The 17779-nt window shown below is 40.1% G+C and overlaps 3 protein-coding genes across 8 annotated transcripts in view; 1 reads left to right on the top strand and 2 right to left on the bottom strand.

The window, feature by feature from the left end:
- map4k2 (mitogen-activated protein kinase kinase kinase kinase 2) overlaps window positions 1–502 on the bottom strand; it is a 45577-nt gene extending 45075 nt beyond the window's left edge. For 2 of the 3 annotated variants that reach the window (XM_023297470.3, XM_023297471.3), the window contains exon 1: window positions 160–501. In XM_023297470.3, the coding sequence (XP_023153238.1) occupies window positions 160–252 (93 nt within the window). In that variant the 5' untranslated portion in view covers window positions 253–501. Of the gene's footprint in view, window positions 1–159 lie in introns of all 3 variants that reach the window. The other variant, XM_035942559.2, reaches the window with a different exon arrangement.
- Window positions 503–3727: 3225 nt separating this feature from the next.
- men1 (multiple endocrine neoplasia I) lies at window positions 3728–16064 on the bottom strand. Of its 2 annotated transcripts, none has more exons than XM_023297475.3 (10): window positions 15907–16064; window positions 13669–14158; window positions 13314–13522; window positions 12451–12579; window positions 10410–10450; window positions 10213–10300; window positions 8052–8188; window positions 6002–6140; window positions 5140–5313; window positions 3728–5009 (listed from the first exon to the last, which is right to left on the bottom strand). In XM_023297475.3, exons 2-10 carry the CDS (start codon window positions 14102–14104, stop codon window positions 4488–4490), a joined length of 1875 nt encoding a protein of 624 aa, XP_023153243.1. In that variant the 5' UTR covers window positions 14105–14158; window positions 15907–16064; the 3' UTR covers window positions 3728–4487. The 2 variants fall into 2 exon arrangements, with proteins under 2 accessions (XP_023153243.1, XP_054864013.1); XM_055008038.1 differs by lacking the exon at window positions 15907–16064 and adding an exon at window positions 15101–15857.
- Window positions 16065–16846: 782 nt separating this feature from the next.
- The window catches only part of rtn3 (reticulon 3), a 32494-nt gene continuing 31561 nt past the window's right edge, over window positions 16847–17779 (top strand). Inside the window, exon 1 of one of the 3 annotated variants that reach the window (XM_023297479.3) lies at window positions 16847–17139. In XM_023297479.3, the coding sequence (XP_023153247.2) occupies window positions 17049–17139 (91 nt within the window). In that variant the 5' untranslated portion in view covers window positions 16847–17048. The remainder of the gene's footprint in view (window positions 17140–17779) is intronic. The other 2 variants (XM_023297480.3, XM_023297481.3) reach the window with 2 other exon arrangements.

Genomic DNA, 17779 nt, shown 5'->3' with positions numbered 1-17779 from the left:
ACACTTCTCCAAAAGACAGTTTCACCTAGATGGCAGGAAGTGAAACGTCCTGTACTGTTAGTGCAGAGGCACAATCTTTGTCATGAACCAACACACCCTGATGGAGCATTTGTCTCTCTCAGTGCTGCGGCAAAAACATGAGAAAATGTTCTTACTCACCTTGAACACCTCTCCATAGGTGCCGCACCCAATCCGGTGGATTAACTCGTAGTCATCCAAAGGGTTCAGAAACGATACCCCTATCCTGTCCATGTCTGGAGACAAGCCTGGGTGCTGTGGGTGAGCCTGGCAGGCTTTCTACTCATACATCACAGCTGCTGTCGTCGGAGGAGAAAAGAGCAGCAGCAGATCTGCGGTCCGGACCCGACTGACCGCTTAATGGGAACTAATTGGAGCTGACTAATTGCTGACGTTTCGATCAGACAGGCGGATAAACAGGACTTTTCACTGACAGCACTCCGCGTCCACTGACACGCTCCAAGCGTCTGCGTGAGGCGCCGGAGTCACAGCACGCATGAGCAGACAGTCCACACTGTAAAAAAATCACAACAACTTCACCTTCCTGGGTTCAACTCAACTGTTTACATCCCGACCAAGCTTCACTTTCATGCTCAAGAAGAAAAACGCCAAAGGCAAATTAATCACAAGAGGAAATAAAAATCTACTGTCTAAATTCTGACTTCATTTTTGACTCACTGTATTTTGATTCTGCTCATAATTTTTGACTTTTAATGCCAAATGTCTGACTCATTATCTCATGGTAAAAAATGCTTATTATGTTATCAATTTCACTTAAAATCTAATACTTCAAAAAGTCAAGTCAAACACGAATGCACAGGTTTCACCTAAAGTGCCATTTTGTTGTTAGCGCCCTCCAGTGGTCTTGTGACACTGCAGAAATCATTTTAGCAAAGGAGGTTGGGGTGGATGAATGGGTTGACTAAACACGGGACTATAAAACAGGAAACAAACCACAGTTTCCTGATAGTCAACATTTTTTTCCTTCCTGACTGTACTATAACCTTAACCATCTTTTTCTAAGCATGAAGATAAAAGTCATCTGACATTAATTACTCCACGACGAAATGCGGCAGAGTTATGTGACAATCAGCGTTGCTTTGTCAGTCTGTCTGTCTGTTTGCAACATTACTCAAAAACGGAATAACAGATTTAGATTAAATTTTCCGGGAAGGTCAGAAATGACACAAGGACCAAGTGATTAGATTTTGGCAGTGATGCAGCTTATAGTCTGTATCCACGGATTTGCTAAAGGTTTCTGTATCATTGCGAGATAGCGGCACGGTGTCACTGTAACTATGGCAACAAGTGAACACTATGTCAACTGAGTGCTGTGATCACATGATTGTAATCCTACTTCAAATCGACCGCTGTGGACCACAAATTGTTTAAACATTTCATCTGTCGGAAATGATTCAATGATTGAGCAGCCTTGGCGGAGTACTGCGCTCTCTGAGTGTTTTTCCTGTTAAGTACTTATTATAACCCAAACCATGATCTGTTGCTGAGACTAAGTCGTTTTTTTGTGTAGATGTAACCAACACAGAATTGTGACATCATCAAAGGATTAATAATTTCATTCCCCTGTAAAGAAGCAATAGTTATGTGTGGCAGCAACAGACATTGTTCAACAACGTCACACAAATGCATCAGATCCAAACCACCGTGAAGTTCAGTTCAAACCACAAGCATGCCCTCCCTGCCTAAAAACAGCCGATCATTTCCCTTGATCATGGAGCACCTTCGCTGTCCATCACTCTCCTTGCAGCTTCTGTGCAGATCTGTTGTGACACATTATCCCTGGGTCTCTTGTCACCATTGTCTGCACTTAAAGGCCTCCACTAGTTGATCCTACTGCTGGTGCAGACCAGAGGTTGCCCTTGTGAAAAAGACTTTGTGGTCTAAAATTGCCCTCCAACACTGTGTCTACCACCACCTTAACCTTAGCAATGCACTCCCAGCAGTTTACTCCAAGGCGATGGTGTTGGGGTGGACGTAGGATCTGGATCAGGGTCCCCGCCAGCCAATCAGAACCTTAACCTCAGCAAGGTGCAGCATCGGAAAATAAAACATTTGGCTTAAAAATATATACAACCTAACCTTTTTGTCACAGTGTTGACATATCAGTCATCATACTGAATTGTTAAATTAAAATTCTGACTAAAATCGCTTTAACTATTTTATTATGAGCCAATATACAATAATATACATACATAGCATCATACATGGGATTATGCATTAGTGTATGTTGAGGTCAGAGCTTGCTATTGTTATTTCAAAAAGTAAACTTGCTATTCATAAGATGTTGTAAAGACTCAAAGATTCTTCTTTAAAAAAGCATGCTGTCTACTGAATATGCTTTTCACTTGTTTCCTAAGTTGTGCCTCTGTTATGAAGCCACACATTATAGCTGCCATTGGGAGGCTGTATCCATTTATTTACCCTGAAGAGGTCAAAGCTAATACAACCTGTTAAGATGGACCTTTTTACAGTGTACCTGTGCAGTGTGGTGAAAAAGTATTTGCCCCCCCCTACAGAAATATTCTATTTCTGCATATTTGTCACACGGAAATGTTTCAGATCATCAAGCAAATTTTAATGTAACACAAAGATAACCCAAGGAAACACAAAATGCAGTTTTATAAATGATAATTTCATTTATTGAAGAAAAAAAAAGATTGTCCAGTACATTCTGCCCTTTGTGAAAAAGTAATTGGCTACCTGTCTTCCACATTATCAAATTCATTTGACAAATGGTTTCAATCTCACCAGCAACAATCACATATAATTGAGACTGGGACTCCAGAGAACCACAGTTATCCACAAATGGAGAAACATGGAACAGTGGTGAACCTTCCCAGGAGCGGACCAGCTCCCAGCATTTCTCCAAGAGCATCGATATCTAATCCAGGAGGTCACAGAAGAACCTAGAGGAACATCAAAAGATCTGCAGACCTCACTGGTCTCATTTAAGGTCTGTCTACATGACTCCACAATATGGAAGACTTTGGGAGAAAATGACATCGAGCAAGTCCTGCCCAATAAGAACATAAAGGTTCATCTGGCAAAAAAACCCCCCCAAAAAATCTAGATGAGCTCCAAGACTTTTAGGATGACTGATGAGTCAAAGGTGGAACTTTTTGGAAGACTTGGGTCCGTTACATCTGGTGTAAAGCTAAATACTGCATTCCACAAGAAGAACATGATACCAGCAGTGAAACATTGTGGTGGTAGTTTGATGGTCTCAGAAGCTGGATGACTTGTCATCATTGATAGAGACATGATTTCTGCTTAACACAAATAATTTATGCAACAAGACAAAGACCCAAAGCACACAAGCAAGCCCACCTCTGAGTGGCTTAAAAAGAAAAAAGTTTTTGTAGTGGCCGAGTCAAATTCCGGACTTGGATCTAGTTGAGATGCTGTGGCAAGAACTTCAAAGGACAGTTCATGCTGGAAACCATCTAATGTGACCAAATTAAAACTATTCTGCAGAGAAGAGTGGACCAAAATTCCCCCAGAGAGATGTAAAAAAAAAAAACTGATCACAAGCTGTAACAAACTGCAACAAACAGTTGTTGCTGCAGATATTAGTTTGTTTGTCTTTGTATTAATAGTCTGGAACATTTAAGTGTGATAAATACGAAAAAATAGATTTCTGGCAAATACTTTTTCACAGCACTATATATCTAATACACATCAGACCAAATCACATTCTATTTTCTTCAGGTCTTTATTACTTGCAGTTACAAAAACAAGAACAAAAACCACAAATCCTCAAGCAAATTGAATGGAGCAGGGCCACCTAATGTGGCTCCATTTCAACAGTGCATGGTCTTCCCTGGTCTTCTCTAAGTGTCAGCAACAGGCCTAGCTCAGCTATTGTCAAAACTAAAGGCCATCTACTTTAGAAAGGAATAAAGGCAAAGTAAGGCAACATAGAGCTAGCAAGAAAGAAGCTGTTGATAGAGCAGAGTGGACAATGTTACACAGTAACTATCCTAAATTAATTCCTTCCAAGGCTTCAGTCATGAACAGGTTCCTATTAGTACGGGTTGATATTACCACATCTGTAAGTTGGATTCTGGTCCTCCTCATTACTTTGGCTTCAAACATCCACATGCAAGTCAATGAGAAGTTAATAGTCAGTGTGCAATTGGCTGCCAATTAAAACACAAACTAATGATGAGTGAATAATTATAATCTATCAAACTAGGCAGGTCCCCCAAAATTATTCATTAAATAAAAACAGAATGAAATGTTCACTCCTCAGTTTGACCCTGATATGTGATCCTTAACTCAAGATGATCTGTGCAAGTCAAATATATTGCTTAGAACTACGAGGACACAGACTGAGAGGATCCTCTAATGAAAACACAGGTAAAAAGTTTCACAAACAGCAAAGTTACTCGGATGTCCATGTTGCTGTTCACAGTATATCCTACAGTCTCCTACAATAATCAGCATGTCTACAGTGACTTGCGCTGGCGCTTCATGAAAGACATGGAGTAATCCCCAGCTGGTGTGCTCTTCTGTCTCTTCATCTGGACCTGTGACTGGGCAGTGAGTTGCAGCTTGATGGCGCTGGAGTTTACCTTAGCTGCACACAGCAGCTCTTTCATTCCCTTCATCTTCTCACTCTGAAAGGTGACTACAGGGCCACTTGGGGATGGGGACGCTAGCTGCTGAGACGTGGGTGAAGATGCAGAGTCTGGGCTAGGGGACTTGGGTTTTCCTTCAGTATCTCCCACCCTCAGGCCCTGGGAGGAACGCCGGCGGACCCCTCCTTCTCCCACTTTCTTGGGCTGAGCAGCTGCTGTTGACTGGCTGGATGGGGAGGTGGGAGCAGCAGGAGGAGGAGAACTCTGATCCTCCAATTTGGATTCCCTCCTGGGACCTCGCCTACGGCCCTCACGAGTGTCCTCACTTGACTGGTCATCATCCTCCTGAGACTCAGGCTCTTTGGTGATGATCGACACTTTCTGACGCACCTTTAGAATCAGATCAGAAAATAGTTTTTAGCTACAAACCGCCATGTGTGAACCAAATCTCCAGGAGAGATTTTGCACTGAATACCACTACGTTGAAGTTCAAAGGCAGAGATTTTGTGGGTGTCCTCACCTGAGCATCAAAGCGGCTCAGAGACTGGACGAGGTATGTGGCCCAGCCCACGTGAAGAACCGGCGTGGGACTTCCCTCCTCCCATTTGCAGATGCCATCATAAAAACACAACAGATGTGCAAAGCATTCTGGGTCCTGGAGTGCAGAGAAGGCAGCTGCCTGCTTGGGGTGTTCCTAAAACAGAACAGAAGCGCAAAAAGGTCAAGAATGTGAGAATGAGCTCCAAAGGCAAATTCAGGACATTGATGGAAATTACATATGGAGCAGATTTTTACTCTTCCATCCATATACAATCACCATGATGCTTCGTTAATACCCCATTTCAACCTCCTGCTCTGTCTGAACATATATCTAGATTACAGAAAACTCATGATGACAGGCGTAAATGCACAGTGGTCAAATCAGTGACACCAATTTGACAAAGTAAGAAATATATACAGACTAAAAATGGTGCTAAATGGTGTTGTCGTTGACATTGCAACAGCACATTAATGAGCTTATTGGACATAGCTCTCCTCTCACCTTTCATTACTTTCCATTATCATATAAGTTGGTTTCGCTGGTTTCCATGAAACTGACAAATCATTTTCTACATCCTCCCTTTTCAGTTACAAGCTAAATTTCACATTGAGCAAGTAAAATACAAGTTTCTTGGAAAAATGACACCTCCACTCAGATTGTAATCACTGAACAGAGCAGGTAATGTTATATCACTCTACCTGCAGTAAAGAAATAAATCCTGTCTAGATGGGGAATTAATTGATATTTGCATTCTAATGAAGTTTGAGTTTAAAAGCAGCTGCGGGTGTAACACTTCCTTTCTTCACAGATCACATGTCCATTGACGAAGGGGAGCACTCACCTTGTCAGCTCCTCCTTCTCCCCCCTCTCCAGGACTCTCTGCAACAGCAGCTGTCTCCTTCAGCAAAGTGGGAATAACATCATTTGCAATGTCAAAGAACTCCTTGTAGATCTCCTCATCCTCCCGGAAATAGTTATAGCTGCGGGTGACACGAGAAGGATTTTTATTACACAGCCAGCAAAATATGATGGAAACACCCCCTTAAAATCTACATGTAGTCATGATAAAAGACACAGTGTTGGATTGAGATTAAAAGAAGGCCCTCTGGGTGCTCACAGAAAGAGTGTAAATGTGGGCCTGTAACATGCTGCAGCTGTGTTAGAAGGCTCCACAGCAGGCCAGACAAGACAAAAAGTAAACTGCCAAAAAGCCTACAAAGAATCCACAGTTAGGAACACAGGCAACACATTTCCCTACAATGGTGCAGTGAGGGCGAGCTGAAATTGAAGAACAATGGGCGAGCAGGAAAGGGAAGCTGATGGATGAGAGAGAATGTGTGTGGTGGGTCGGTGCTGGTATTTATAGCAGTGGCTCATGAACAGGGAGTTTGGAGGGGAGGAGAGAGCATGAGGATGCAGAGCTGGACATTTCCTGGATAAGTCACCACACCCTTTGAGACCAACTGCGACAGTTCTTCTCTACGGAGGCTGCGTTGTTATGAGAACAACCGCCACTAGACTTCACTCTTACCTGCCACATCACTTTAAAGGACAAATTTAGGAAAAGAAGGCTTCTAAATGCACTTAACGTTTTTGATGCGGTCACTGCTCAACTCTGGAAAGATAGCTGTGCATTTAGTGCCATCTTGTGTTCATCTGGTGAAATAGCAACTGAAGCTGCTAGCTGAGGTTCTGCTGTTGAATGATTACTTACGTGTCTTTTCAATATGAAATTTCAACTCAAAGGAACTCTGAAAAAAGGCTCTGACTTAGTAGAATATTAAATGGTAATATACAAAATGTAATGCATACGGATAAATCAAATTCAGCTAGTGTTTTTAACATTTTTCAGAGAGCCAAAAGAAAACACTGTGAGAAACGTCTAAGACTCGAAGGTCTGGTCAAGTCTGATGCTACAAATTTAAGAAGTTTGGAAATGTACAATTCTGTGAACGAAGAATTTGACAGAACTAGTTAAACTGATGACCATTCTACAATAAAAGCAACGTGAAAACTCAGGCCTTGTCCACAGCAATACAGACAATCTGCAAAACAAACATCTGGGCCTCGCCATTTACATGGCATCGCTTTTTAAGAAACTGAAACAGTTTTTCTGAAAATACCTTTTAAAGTTAAGATTTTTAAAAACTCTGGTTTATATGTCTCCATGTTGACATGTATGTACCTCAAAAAACAAAAATGGGAGATATACACGTAGTGCTTTCTTTACATTTGGTTAGCATGAGCAGTTTCCCAGCGTTACTGTAAGTGTTTGCACTGATTTATGCATTCTCATTTGTACGCAGATATTTTGTAAAACGGTTGTCATGTGGACAGACTTGTTAAACACAGAAGGAGAAGATATCCATTTAAAAAAATATTTCCACTAGTGTGGACGAAGCCTAAATGAATTGTAACTTTTGACAACAACATCTTTTTTGTTCAGTAAAAGAGCTAAAAAAAATCCTAAATATTTTCTTCCCAAGAGCACGATTATGGGGTCATAATCATCCTCTCGGAAAATTCTGGAAGTTGCGATAAAACATCTACTACAAACCAGGAAAAGGTGCAGGCCAGTACACTGACATTTATTAAAAGGTAAAAAGGGTAATTAATTTTAAAAAAGGGTAAAATTTGTCGAATAACGTGGTTAGGCAGGTTTGTTTATGGTATATGTTATTGTTCAAATAACAGCATTTTAATCATCCTGAAAATAGATTCTTTAAAAACTAAGAATGTTGTGCACTTATTTTCATAGTTCCTACTGTGCTTACTTACAAAAATTAAATTGACTTTGAGAAATAACGTGATCAATAATAAATAAGCCTGTGCCTAACCTTACATTCGTGGCCTGCCAGTTCTTTTCGTTTGTAAAAGCAGTGTGAACTCACTCTTGCATGACCTGAGCTGCCTCGGCCCAGGCTCTCAGAGCCTCTCGCACATCCCTGTGTCTGTAGTGGAACCCAGCCAGGTACATGTAGGGGTAGATGTGCTCATTGTTATAGTGCTTCTGAGCAGAGGTGACAGCCTGAGAGAGACAGAGACAAAGAGAGAGCACACAAACAAAAAATGACTCAAGTATCCTGATCTGTAAAGATGTACAATAGAGCCAAACTGATGCATTGGAGGTCAATTCAAGGTGATTATAGATAATTTGTTGAGGGTTCGTAATTTTAACAGCTATACAATGCTAACATTGGCTTGTTAAGACCCAAAAAGATAATAGTTTATATGTGTCAGTAGGCTACGGCCATTACTATTCAGCCTGAAAAAATACAACAGAGTGTGTTAGAACACTGTCTTTCAAGTAGTTTATTTATATTTTACAGATTCATTTGTTCTTTTGTGTATTTTATATTAAGGAATGCCACTGGTATTGGAGCTAACTAAAATGTTTCTGGTATCATGACATCCCTAGAAAAAAAAAATCAATCAAAGTGATAGAGAGTCAAAGACAGGCAATTGAGTTACGTATTTTATGCTATTTTATCACCAGTGAGTAAGCAGAGCTCTGTGATGCTGCAGGGCACTAGATTTTGAGTTCACTGCTGCAGACCAGAAATCACTGCTGCAGAAAGTGCGTACTGTTACACAGAGCATACATTTGGGACATATAAGTTTGTTCTAATATTGTGCCCTAAGCTTTGAGTGTCTTGCCAATATGTTAAACAAAATCTGCAGTGCAAAATGAGCTGTCATCCCTCTGCTCGCTTTCAGCAACTCATGTGTTTATGCTTTTACAGACACTGTGACGCATCTTTCACTGTGCAGAGGACTATGGCTCAGAATGACGAGAAAAGCATGCCGGCTTCTTACTGCAAAACGAGAACAGACGCAAGACATTCTAGTATTTCTAGCAGACTGAATTTGACAGTGTGCATTAAAACATACTAAATTGTTTACTGGCATACTATATAGTACGATAGTATGGGTGCTGCATTCACACATAGGTAGATTACTGCCTTTGCCAGTGTTATATCACATGTGAAAAGTTCAAAATGGCATTTTTTCATTTGTGGTAAAATTCTACTTTTTTCCAAGGAGGATGCATCTCCCCACAAAAACAGCCTCAATCCTTCTAGAGTGATTACATCTTTGAAATAAACTAAGTCAAGTCATCCAGCGAAAATTCCCATATTTTTTCCAGTTTCTTCCAACATCATGCAGTCCTAGGATGATGGCAAAAGATACACGTAGTTCAGACTGAGACACTGTTTTTAGAAAAGCTTATATCCGACTATCACCTTTCAAACAGCTGGCTACAAATGGTAATATTACAGTGATTACTTAGCTAACATAAAAACACTGCAAACATCTTTTCATTGAGTAAAGTATTCACTCTCCTCATCCACGTCTTGGCTCCAATTTTTGTCTTTTTGTCTCAGTTTAGTGCATCATTACTGACAGTAAGTTTTTAAGCAGTGATATGCGCTACTGTTCAAAAGTTTGGGGTCACCCAGGCAATTTCATGTTTTCTGTGAAAACTCACACTTTTATTCAAGTGCAAACATAACTGCACAAGGGTTTTTCTAGTCATCAATTAGCCTTTAAACATGATTAGCTAACACAACATAGTATTAGAACACAGGAGTGATGGTTGCTGGAAATGGGCCTCTGTACTCCTATGTAGATATTCCATTCAGCCGTTTCCAGCTAGAATAGTCATTTACCACATTAACAACGTCTAGACTGTGTTTCTGATTAATTTAAGGTTATCTTCATCTTTTAAAATTAAGGACATTTCTATGTGACCCCAAAAGTTTGATAGGTATTATAATAGTTGGTTGGAAAAGGCTTTCCTGTCAAAGAATCAGTGAAAAGATTGTCTGGATAGGTGAACAGATTAAAACAAGTTACTATGACAGACATTTACAGGTTTTTTTGGACACAAGTATATATATATCTATTTTTTTTTTCAGCTGCATAATGTCCTCCTAACTATATATCTGTTCAGAATTTTCACTAACTAGAGACCACTATGAAAAATGTTCAACATTTTAGAAAATGTTAGAGCCGCTGTGTGACCTGTAGGAAACCTTTAGGACACCTTACCTTAAGGTGGATTTTCAGGGGGCTCTCTTTTCCTGGGATTGGATCCTGATCCTCAAGGTCTGCCAGAGTGCCCATGGCCATAGGATATCTGGCGCAAGAAGAGGATATAAACTTCAACACGAAAACCTGTTGGTTCTTTGTAGCAGACAGGTGATGTGCAGAGTATTTCTTTACTAACTTCACCAACACGCTCTCACCTGTTGAGGTCACCTCGCTCATACAGCAACCAGAGGAGTTTCTATTAAACCAGGAACAACAATGAAAGATTAGGACATATAATAGAATATCATGAAAAGCATTGAATGGAGAAAAAGAGCCTTTATCATTAAGAGATGTGCATCCCACAGAAGACTTAACGGAAATGTTATAATTAACAAATTATTAGATAGTTATGAGGGCTTTTATTTACATCAGCTGCAAATAAAAACAGTCGTTCATTTCTCGTATCACTTTTAAATAGGATTTTGGCACATCTAAACCATTAATGTTTATTTTTTTAGTGGTGGACAACGACTAAAATCATGCGCAAAAATAAATAATGAATTTAAAAGTAGTGTATTCTGCACTTTTATTTTAAAAGTACTGCTATGTGAACAAATCTACCGTAACATTTGGTTTGCAAACACTTTAAACAAATAAGGAGCTTTTAAACAGCAGTATTCCCTTTACACACTAGCAGGTAAAATATCTTAACCTAAACATTAATGTAATCAAATCAAATCAACCCAAAGCTATTTGCCATGGCAAGGAATTCACGTTATATCTGGTTTGTTATAGAAAAACAAATTACCATCAGAGTCCAGAGCCACAATCATAACATTATAACAGTAACCTTCCCAGCAACAGCAAGTTAACATTTATACATCTATATTCTTATTTTTTCTCTGAACAGGCACCAGCAGACACACTTTTCTTTGATCAGGGAGCAGCAGAAACAGTCTATGTTCAGGAGCAGCTGTCCTTGTTAGAATGAGGTGAAGTTGGGGAACACAAAAAGTCCACAGATGGAACTGACTGTGTAGAAGGTGTTTTAGTCTGTGAAGTTCATGTTTGTACCGGATTTCCTTTGGAGAATCTCAGTCAAAAAAGAAAACCTTTCAGTGATGCAGGATGAGGCTCATACATGCCGTCATTCATTGCAATCCTAAGAACGTTACTCAGACCGACATCTTCCACAAAACTAATCAGAATGCAGTCTATAGCTAGCTACTTCTCTGTGGCATTTGCTAGCTTGTCTTGTTGTAGTTTTTCTACTTCTCCCACACGCTGCATCCAATCAGTCTGCTGAAGCCTCCCTCCACTGTCAGTTTGGGTGAGACATGATGATGCCCATCCCAAGTACTGATCAACATCCAGCCCTCCTGTGATCCATGGTTTTCTGTCTTTGTATACAGAGCCAGTGAGCAACGGACTTTCAGAATAATAGTGACAATAACTGTCGGCATTAAGTAATTAATGCGTTAATGTGATAATAACACTCTGACTCGCTGACTTGCCCAACCCTAATTTTTTTATTTGCTGGTAATAAACATTTAGCACGCACTCAAAACTTCATTGTAACGTCTATAGCCCTTTTTAGACATGGAAGGCATAACACTGCTTTCATAAACTGTTAAAGTCATAGGTCACTTTATTCTAATGTTTCCGACAGCTTCGCTCAGACATACACCTGTCAAAGACAGAGTATGTGTCAAATGCCTGAAAGTGACATATCAAGCATGAGGGTAGAATATTTTTACCGCCACATGGTGGATGAACTCGAGTGTGTTCCAGGAGAATTTTTTTTCTTCATGTTATTGCATTATTAGTACATTCTCCAAAACAATCATGTTTTTTGGTGAGCTGGACAACTTACAAAGACACGTGCACACAGATGTATGCCAGTAACAACATCAGCGTGCCAGACTATACATTACCGCAGCTGCATGCAGTACAGATTTGTGCCAAGCTGAAAGCCATATGGAAAGATCCGACTTTAGTAAATTTGCTGTTGTTTTTTCATTTTGCCTGAAAAGTGAGCAGTGCACTTTCAGATGCTGTCAGGTTAACATAAAGGAGTGCATGTCTGAGCGGGACTCCAGATGTCCTAAATTCAGTATATTGAATAGTTTTCGCCATGTCATCATCATCATCCAGTAGGACAAACTCCTGTCTCTGCTGAGAACACTTACGTATTACAGGACATTAGAAAAACAGTAATGTAACAATTCACTGAACTCTACAAGTGGGTGTACTCACCTGTTGTAGCTGCAGGAGCTCAGAGCTGTCAGTATGCAGGTCCAGTGAGGGGTTGATGGCACAAACCATGAAGGCCACCTCCATGTTTCTGTCACATTTCATGTAGGAGCCCTTCAGATACAGCCAGCTCTGTGGGAGACAAATTTATAGATTCATGCTGTCTACTCTGCGTGACTGTCACTTTTTGGATGGTATCTTTAGTGGTAATACTACCTCTCTTTTACACAATAGTAAACTCAAGCTTGACTTTAAAGAAATTAATTGCAAATCAAATCCCCAGTTGTTATTTTCCCCAAATTGCTCCACCCTACTCCCTATTAAGCACATACATTGGACCACAAGAAATAAATTTGCACCTGCTTAACACATAAAAAACAAAAATACACATTAAAACACAATTTACATTCCAACAGTGAGAACAAGACAGACAGATGATTCATTTGATGCTAATATAAAGAATTGCTGAACACAAAATCCACATAGGGAACAGTACAAATTTAAATCAACTGATAGATTAACAATTTTATATATTTTGCTTGAGAATTTGTTAACCACCATTACAGCAGTACAGTCAGAAATTAAAATTAGAGACCAAAACACAGTAAAATAATTCCAATTACTAATTTCTAATTCCTTTGAACTGACATGCAGCTGTCTGTACTCAGTGGTGCCATATTAGAAAAACTCCAAGTAAATGCAAAAATGCATATCTTCATGATTGAAGGCTGAAAAAAATAATAATAAAAATATTAATAAAATATATATGGAATAAGGAATTGATAATTCATATTTTCTGTTTAGAAGAGTGTGAATGCACAGGTGCTAAATGAGACTCCTGGTCTGTATACAAAGATATGACTCACCTTCTCATTGACTCCTGCCGTGACCGTTTGTCCTCGCCGGTCCTCGTTACCCTTCCCATGCCAGGTGACCTCAGCTGTCTCCTCGCCATTTTTGCCGAATATCACCCAGGCGTGGTCCTCAGAGAGTGCCAGGTGAACATCCTTCAGGCCTAACACCTGACATGCTGCAACTACGGCAAAAGCCACCCCAGAGCTATCCAGTTTGGTACCTAGTTCAAATTGAATAAACGATGACTTTCATTAGCTTAACAACACTAAATGCATTTAAAATCACTCACCCAACAACTTTCACTATGCTCACTAAACAAATATCTTAATACAACCTACTTTTAGCATTGTATTTGAAACACTGTACCTGTGATGAGACTGAAGAGTGACTGGATGTGAGCCCTGTCCTTGAAGTAAGAGCGACTAAGGCTGTTCCAGATCACATCTGACACTTTCCTCACAAGTTCTCTGCTGGACCCAGCAGCAGTCCTTCGGTACTGAGAAAGGTCCACTGCCCCGCGGATCTGTGCTGTAAAGCGCTCATACAGTGCAGAAATCATGCCCAGCTCCACGGTGGGAAAGCAGGAGGTGGGACAGTCTGGCTCTAGTGGCTCAAACCGGACACCTGGAACGTTTATGGGGATGACCCGGTTCACAGCAAGAAAGTGCTCCACAAAACCCAGAACCAGCGAGAGAAGAGTTAGGTCTGGCTCAGACTTGCGGAGCTCAGCGTCAAACAGCTGAACCACACCGTCAATCCCCCGTAAGGGAAAGTGCTTCTTCTGGGCTGAGTGCAATCCCATGATGTCTGCTGTCACTCTCAGTTCAGATGTATGGGTGTCTCCTCACCTGCAGTACTGATTGTTAAAGAGCAATTAGTTTGACTCTACTTCAATGTTATACAGTGATGCTGAAGAAAATAGGCAAACTTCAAATTTTTATTTTAAATAAGGCTCAGCAATAACTTAAAACAGTCTGTGATCGTTTTTAACAAACTTCACTAAAACTGGAGAAAATGACAATTTGCTGAAGACTATTTTAAGTGGCAAATTAATTCACATGTGGGGCTCTAGTGAGTATTTAAGGTAGCAGAAAGGCATCTTTGGTTAAGCAAAATTAAACTACAGTGTGCTACCAATATTGAAAGAACACATGACACAATGTTTAAACAGCTTTAGGACAATAATACACACACATAGTACTTGTTAAATACATACACTACCATTCAAAATTTGGAGTCACCCAAGTAATTTCATGTTTTCTATGAAAACTGCTATTCTTTCAAAAATAAGGACATTTCTATGTGACCCCAAACTTTTGAATGGTAGTGTATATTGTATAGGTTAGTTTAGGTAATATCATACAACCTGATGACTTATGCAACATTGCCAGATTAATTCAATCATGCAAAGAAAAATAGCTACAGATAACATTAGATATTTTAAAAAACTTTTTCGCTTTGCATTATTTTTTATTATGTTTTTTCTGCATACATTTCTTCAAAAATGTTAGTGAAGAATAGCAGAGCATCTCTCCAGAAATTTGTGGCATGGTATCCTCCATGTCAAGGAGGACTGAGTCTTTCATCAAAAAAGGATGGACATACAAAATATGAAAAAATAAAATAAAATAAATCAAGCTCTAAATCTCAACAACAAAAGTCTGTCGCCTGAATTTTGGGTTTAGTAAATCTAAACTGTGATCTCATTTGTTCAACTTAAAAATAATGGAATTATTGTAAGACAATGTATTTTTAATTAATTTCGCATTCCACTAAAAATGCATAGCGGTGTACTCACTTCAGTTGTGTACTGCAAATTACACGCGTGTCCTTTTCCAACACATAATCCATAATGTCGTTATTGAGTTTGGTGTACTGTCCCTTTTACGGTCACGTATCGGCAAAAAAAACTTTGGTTATGAAATCTCGTCAATAATGATGTATTCCATGTTATTACAACTGTCGTCTGCTGAACAAATCAAACATAAATCCTGACACTGACCCGGTCATTCATTGCATAATGATGGTTACATCAATGCCGCTAACATGGTCTATATGGCGCTTAGGTGGGCGGGGCACTCCCACTGCTACACACGTACATTCAATACAAAGCTGCAAATAGTAGCTTTAAGAGGTTCGTAACTCCAATAACTACGCGTAAATGTCTCCACAACATTAAAAATACCCAAAACCTTTCAGTACCGGCACAAATAGTCATACAGGAGAATTCATTTGAGATACTAGCTGGCTAACGTATGCTAACTGGCTAGCTTTACAAAATTAAGTTAGCTACACATGTGAGCATTATATCGGTTTTAGTGTGCTGAATGAACACTATGCTGACGGCTAAGTGAGAGAAAGTACAGGAGTACCACGAACTAGAACGTTATCCACCACTAAGACAAACAGTTTGCGAGCAGCAGGCTGAATTGTGATTGTTATCAGAATCAGCTAACAGGCTAACAAGCTGCTATTAAGCTAAACCCACCACTTTCAAACAACGATAATCGCCGAAGCACAGTAGCAAAGGTCACCACCGCAATACAGACGAACTATAAACTCTTACTAACTCACAGTTTGACCGTTTTGTAAGAGATTACATACCCGTTTCTCACAGCCTCAGCCACATGTTTTTGTTTGTGTCCCCCTTCTTTTGCCGCGCAGTTCAGTCTGCTTGAAAGTGCATTGGAGCGTGTTACTACGCTCAACGTTTGCGCGCGACAGTAGATCTGCTAACTACGCGTACGTCACAGTTGAACGTAAACTTACGTCGACAGGCCCATCCCTTTGGTTCTAGAACTTAACCCTGTGCGCACGCGGGTCTCTCGTGTGTGCTGGGAAATGTAGTTCATATCACATGATTTGCACACCCCCCTCTCAGCAGGGGTCAGCATGATGCCGTTACGCGTTAGCGCTGCAAAATGGAACAAAGGTAAACATTACATAATGGAAAACGTGTTACAGTAAAGCACACACACTCTTAACATTACATTAAACGACACTGTAGCCGTGAAGCATCTTCATCAATATTCAGTTTTAGCAATGTGGCTATGGCAGACGGTGTTACACACAGTCCAACACGCACCCGTCTGTTCAATTCACATGTATAACAAATATATTGATTTTTTTCATTAAACCTAAATTCATACAATGCAACCTACTCGTGATATAACAACTAACAGCCGAAATACAAAATCCCACTTTTCCATAATATGGCATGATGTCTGTTTTCAGGAATATTCCTCGGGCTGCTTTCCATTGCTGTCGGATCTTTCTCCATCGTTCAGAAACTTCACATAAAAATGCCAAAAACTTGGCTAGGATTGTGGAATTTTACTGATGAAAGAGTTCCTACATATATATTTAAGAGTAAATAATGCGAAGGATGAATGAACGGAGTAGTTATGATAGTTTGATGCTTTGTGTATATGTAGTTGAACGGCACATACAAGTCCGGTCTGATAGATTGGAATTCAGATATCCGAGCCTAAACAGGGATATTGAATGCGTCTCACCCGACATGTTTTTTTTAAACCCCTCCTCCACAGTCCGTCCTGTTTTCCCTATCTCTGCTCCTCTCACAGTGTTCGGACGGTGCGTTAAGGTGCGGATCCGAGTCCGGCTCTTGGGGAAATTTGAGGAAAGTCAGACGACGTGTACACCTTGAAAGGGCAGAATAAACCAATCTCAGTAGAGACGACCGACATTTAACAGCCTTTGTGCATTTGTCTTGAACGTAAAGTAAAATGGATCCAATGACTCAGTCCGCCCAGATATCATCGTCGCAAGGGTTTGCCGATGGACAAAATTCTGCTGCCAAAGAATCAAAGTTGTCCGGTAAGAAATAGCTGAAGGTTAAGTTAAGTAGCTAATTTTTATTAATGCGTATTGTTACAGCAGTATTATATATTATATCGCATATTTCTTTTCATTAACAGACATTTAGTAATGATTGCATGGGTTAACGTCAAGTCTATAACACCCCAATTCAACTTAACGTTAGATCTGCAGCCATTGCAAAACAGAAAGCCCTCTGTCATGCTGTCTGTTCCTTTTTGTGCCTGGCTTGTTTAAACTGCTTTTAGCTATTATGAGAAACACCTGTGATAGTGAACGTATCCAGACACACGACCACCAATCATACCCCCTTGTACCGGAGACGCTAGCTTGTCTCCGGTAGCCGCTGTCGTCGTTATGGCGATAAATACGCAGGACGTGTTTTTATGTCCGTTTTATGTGGCCATACTAATAAATAGTGGCACAAGAAGGAGGCAGCACATGTGGCTAGACATTTTACTAAAAGGTCTAGCAACACTTAACCGAACACGTAATTGTGGCACAGCTTGTTACTGCGAGTCGCCATAATGCTGAAATGGGCCAATTGTGACAGGAGTGGGGTAATTAAAGCGAAATGGTATTAATGTTAGCCGAATTGAAATGTGTTTCCTGTTGCCTCAAATGTAGTCTTACGTCATAT

Source organism: Amphiprion ocellaris, chromosome 23 (assembly GCF_022539595.1).
Source record: "Amphiprion ocellaris isolate individual 3 ecotype Okinawa chromosome 23, ASM2253959v1, whole genome shotgun sequence".
Lineage (NCBI taxonomy): Eukaryota > Metazoa > Chordata > Actinopteri > Pomacentridae > Amphiprion > Amphiprion ocellaris.
This window is presented reverse-complemented; position numbering and strand designations above follow the sequence as displayed.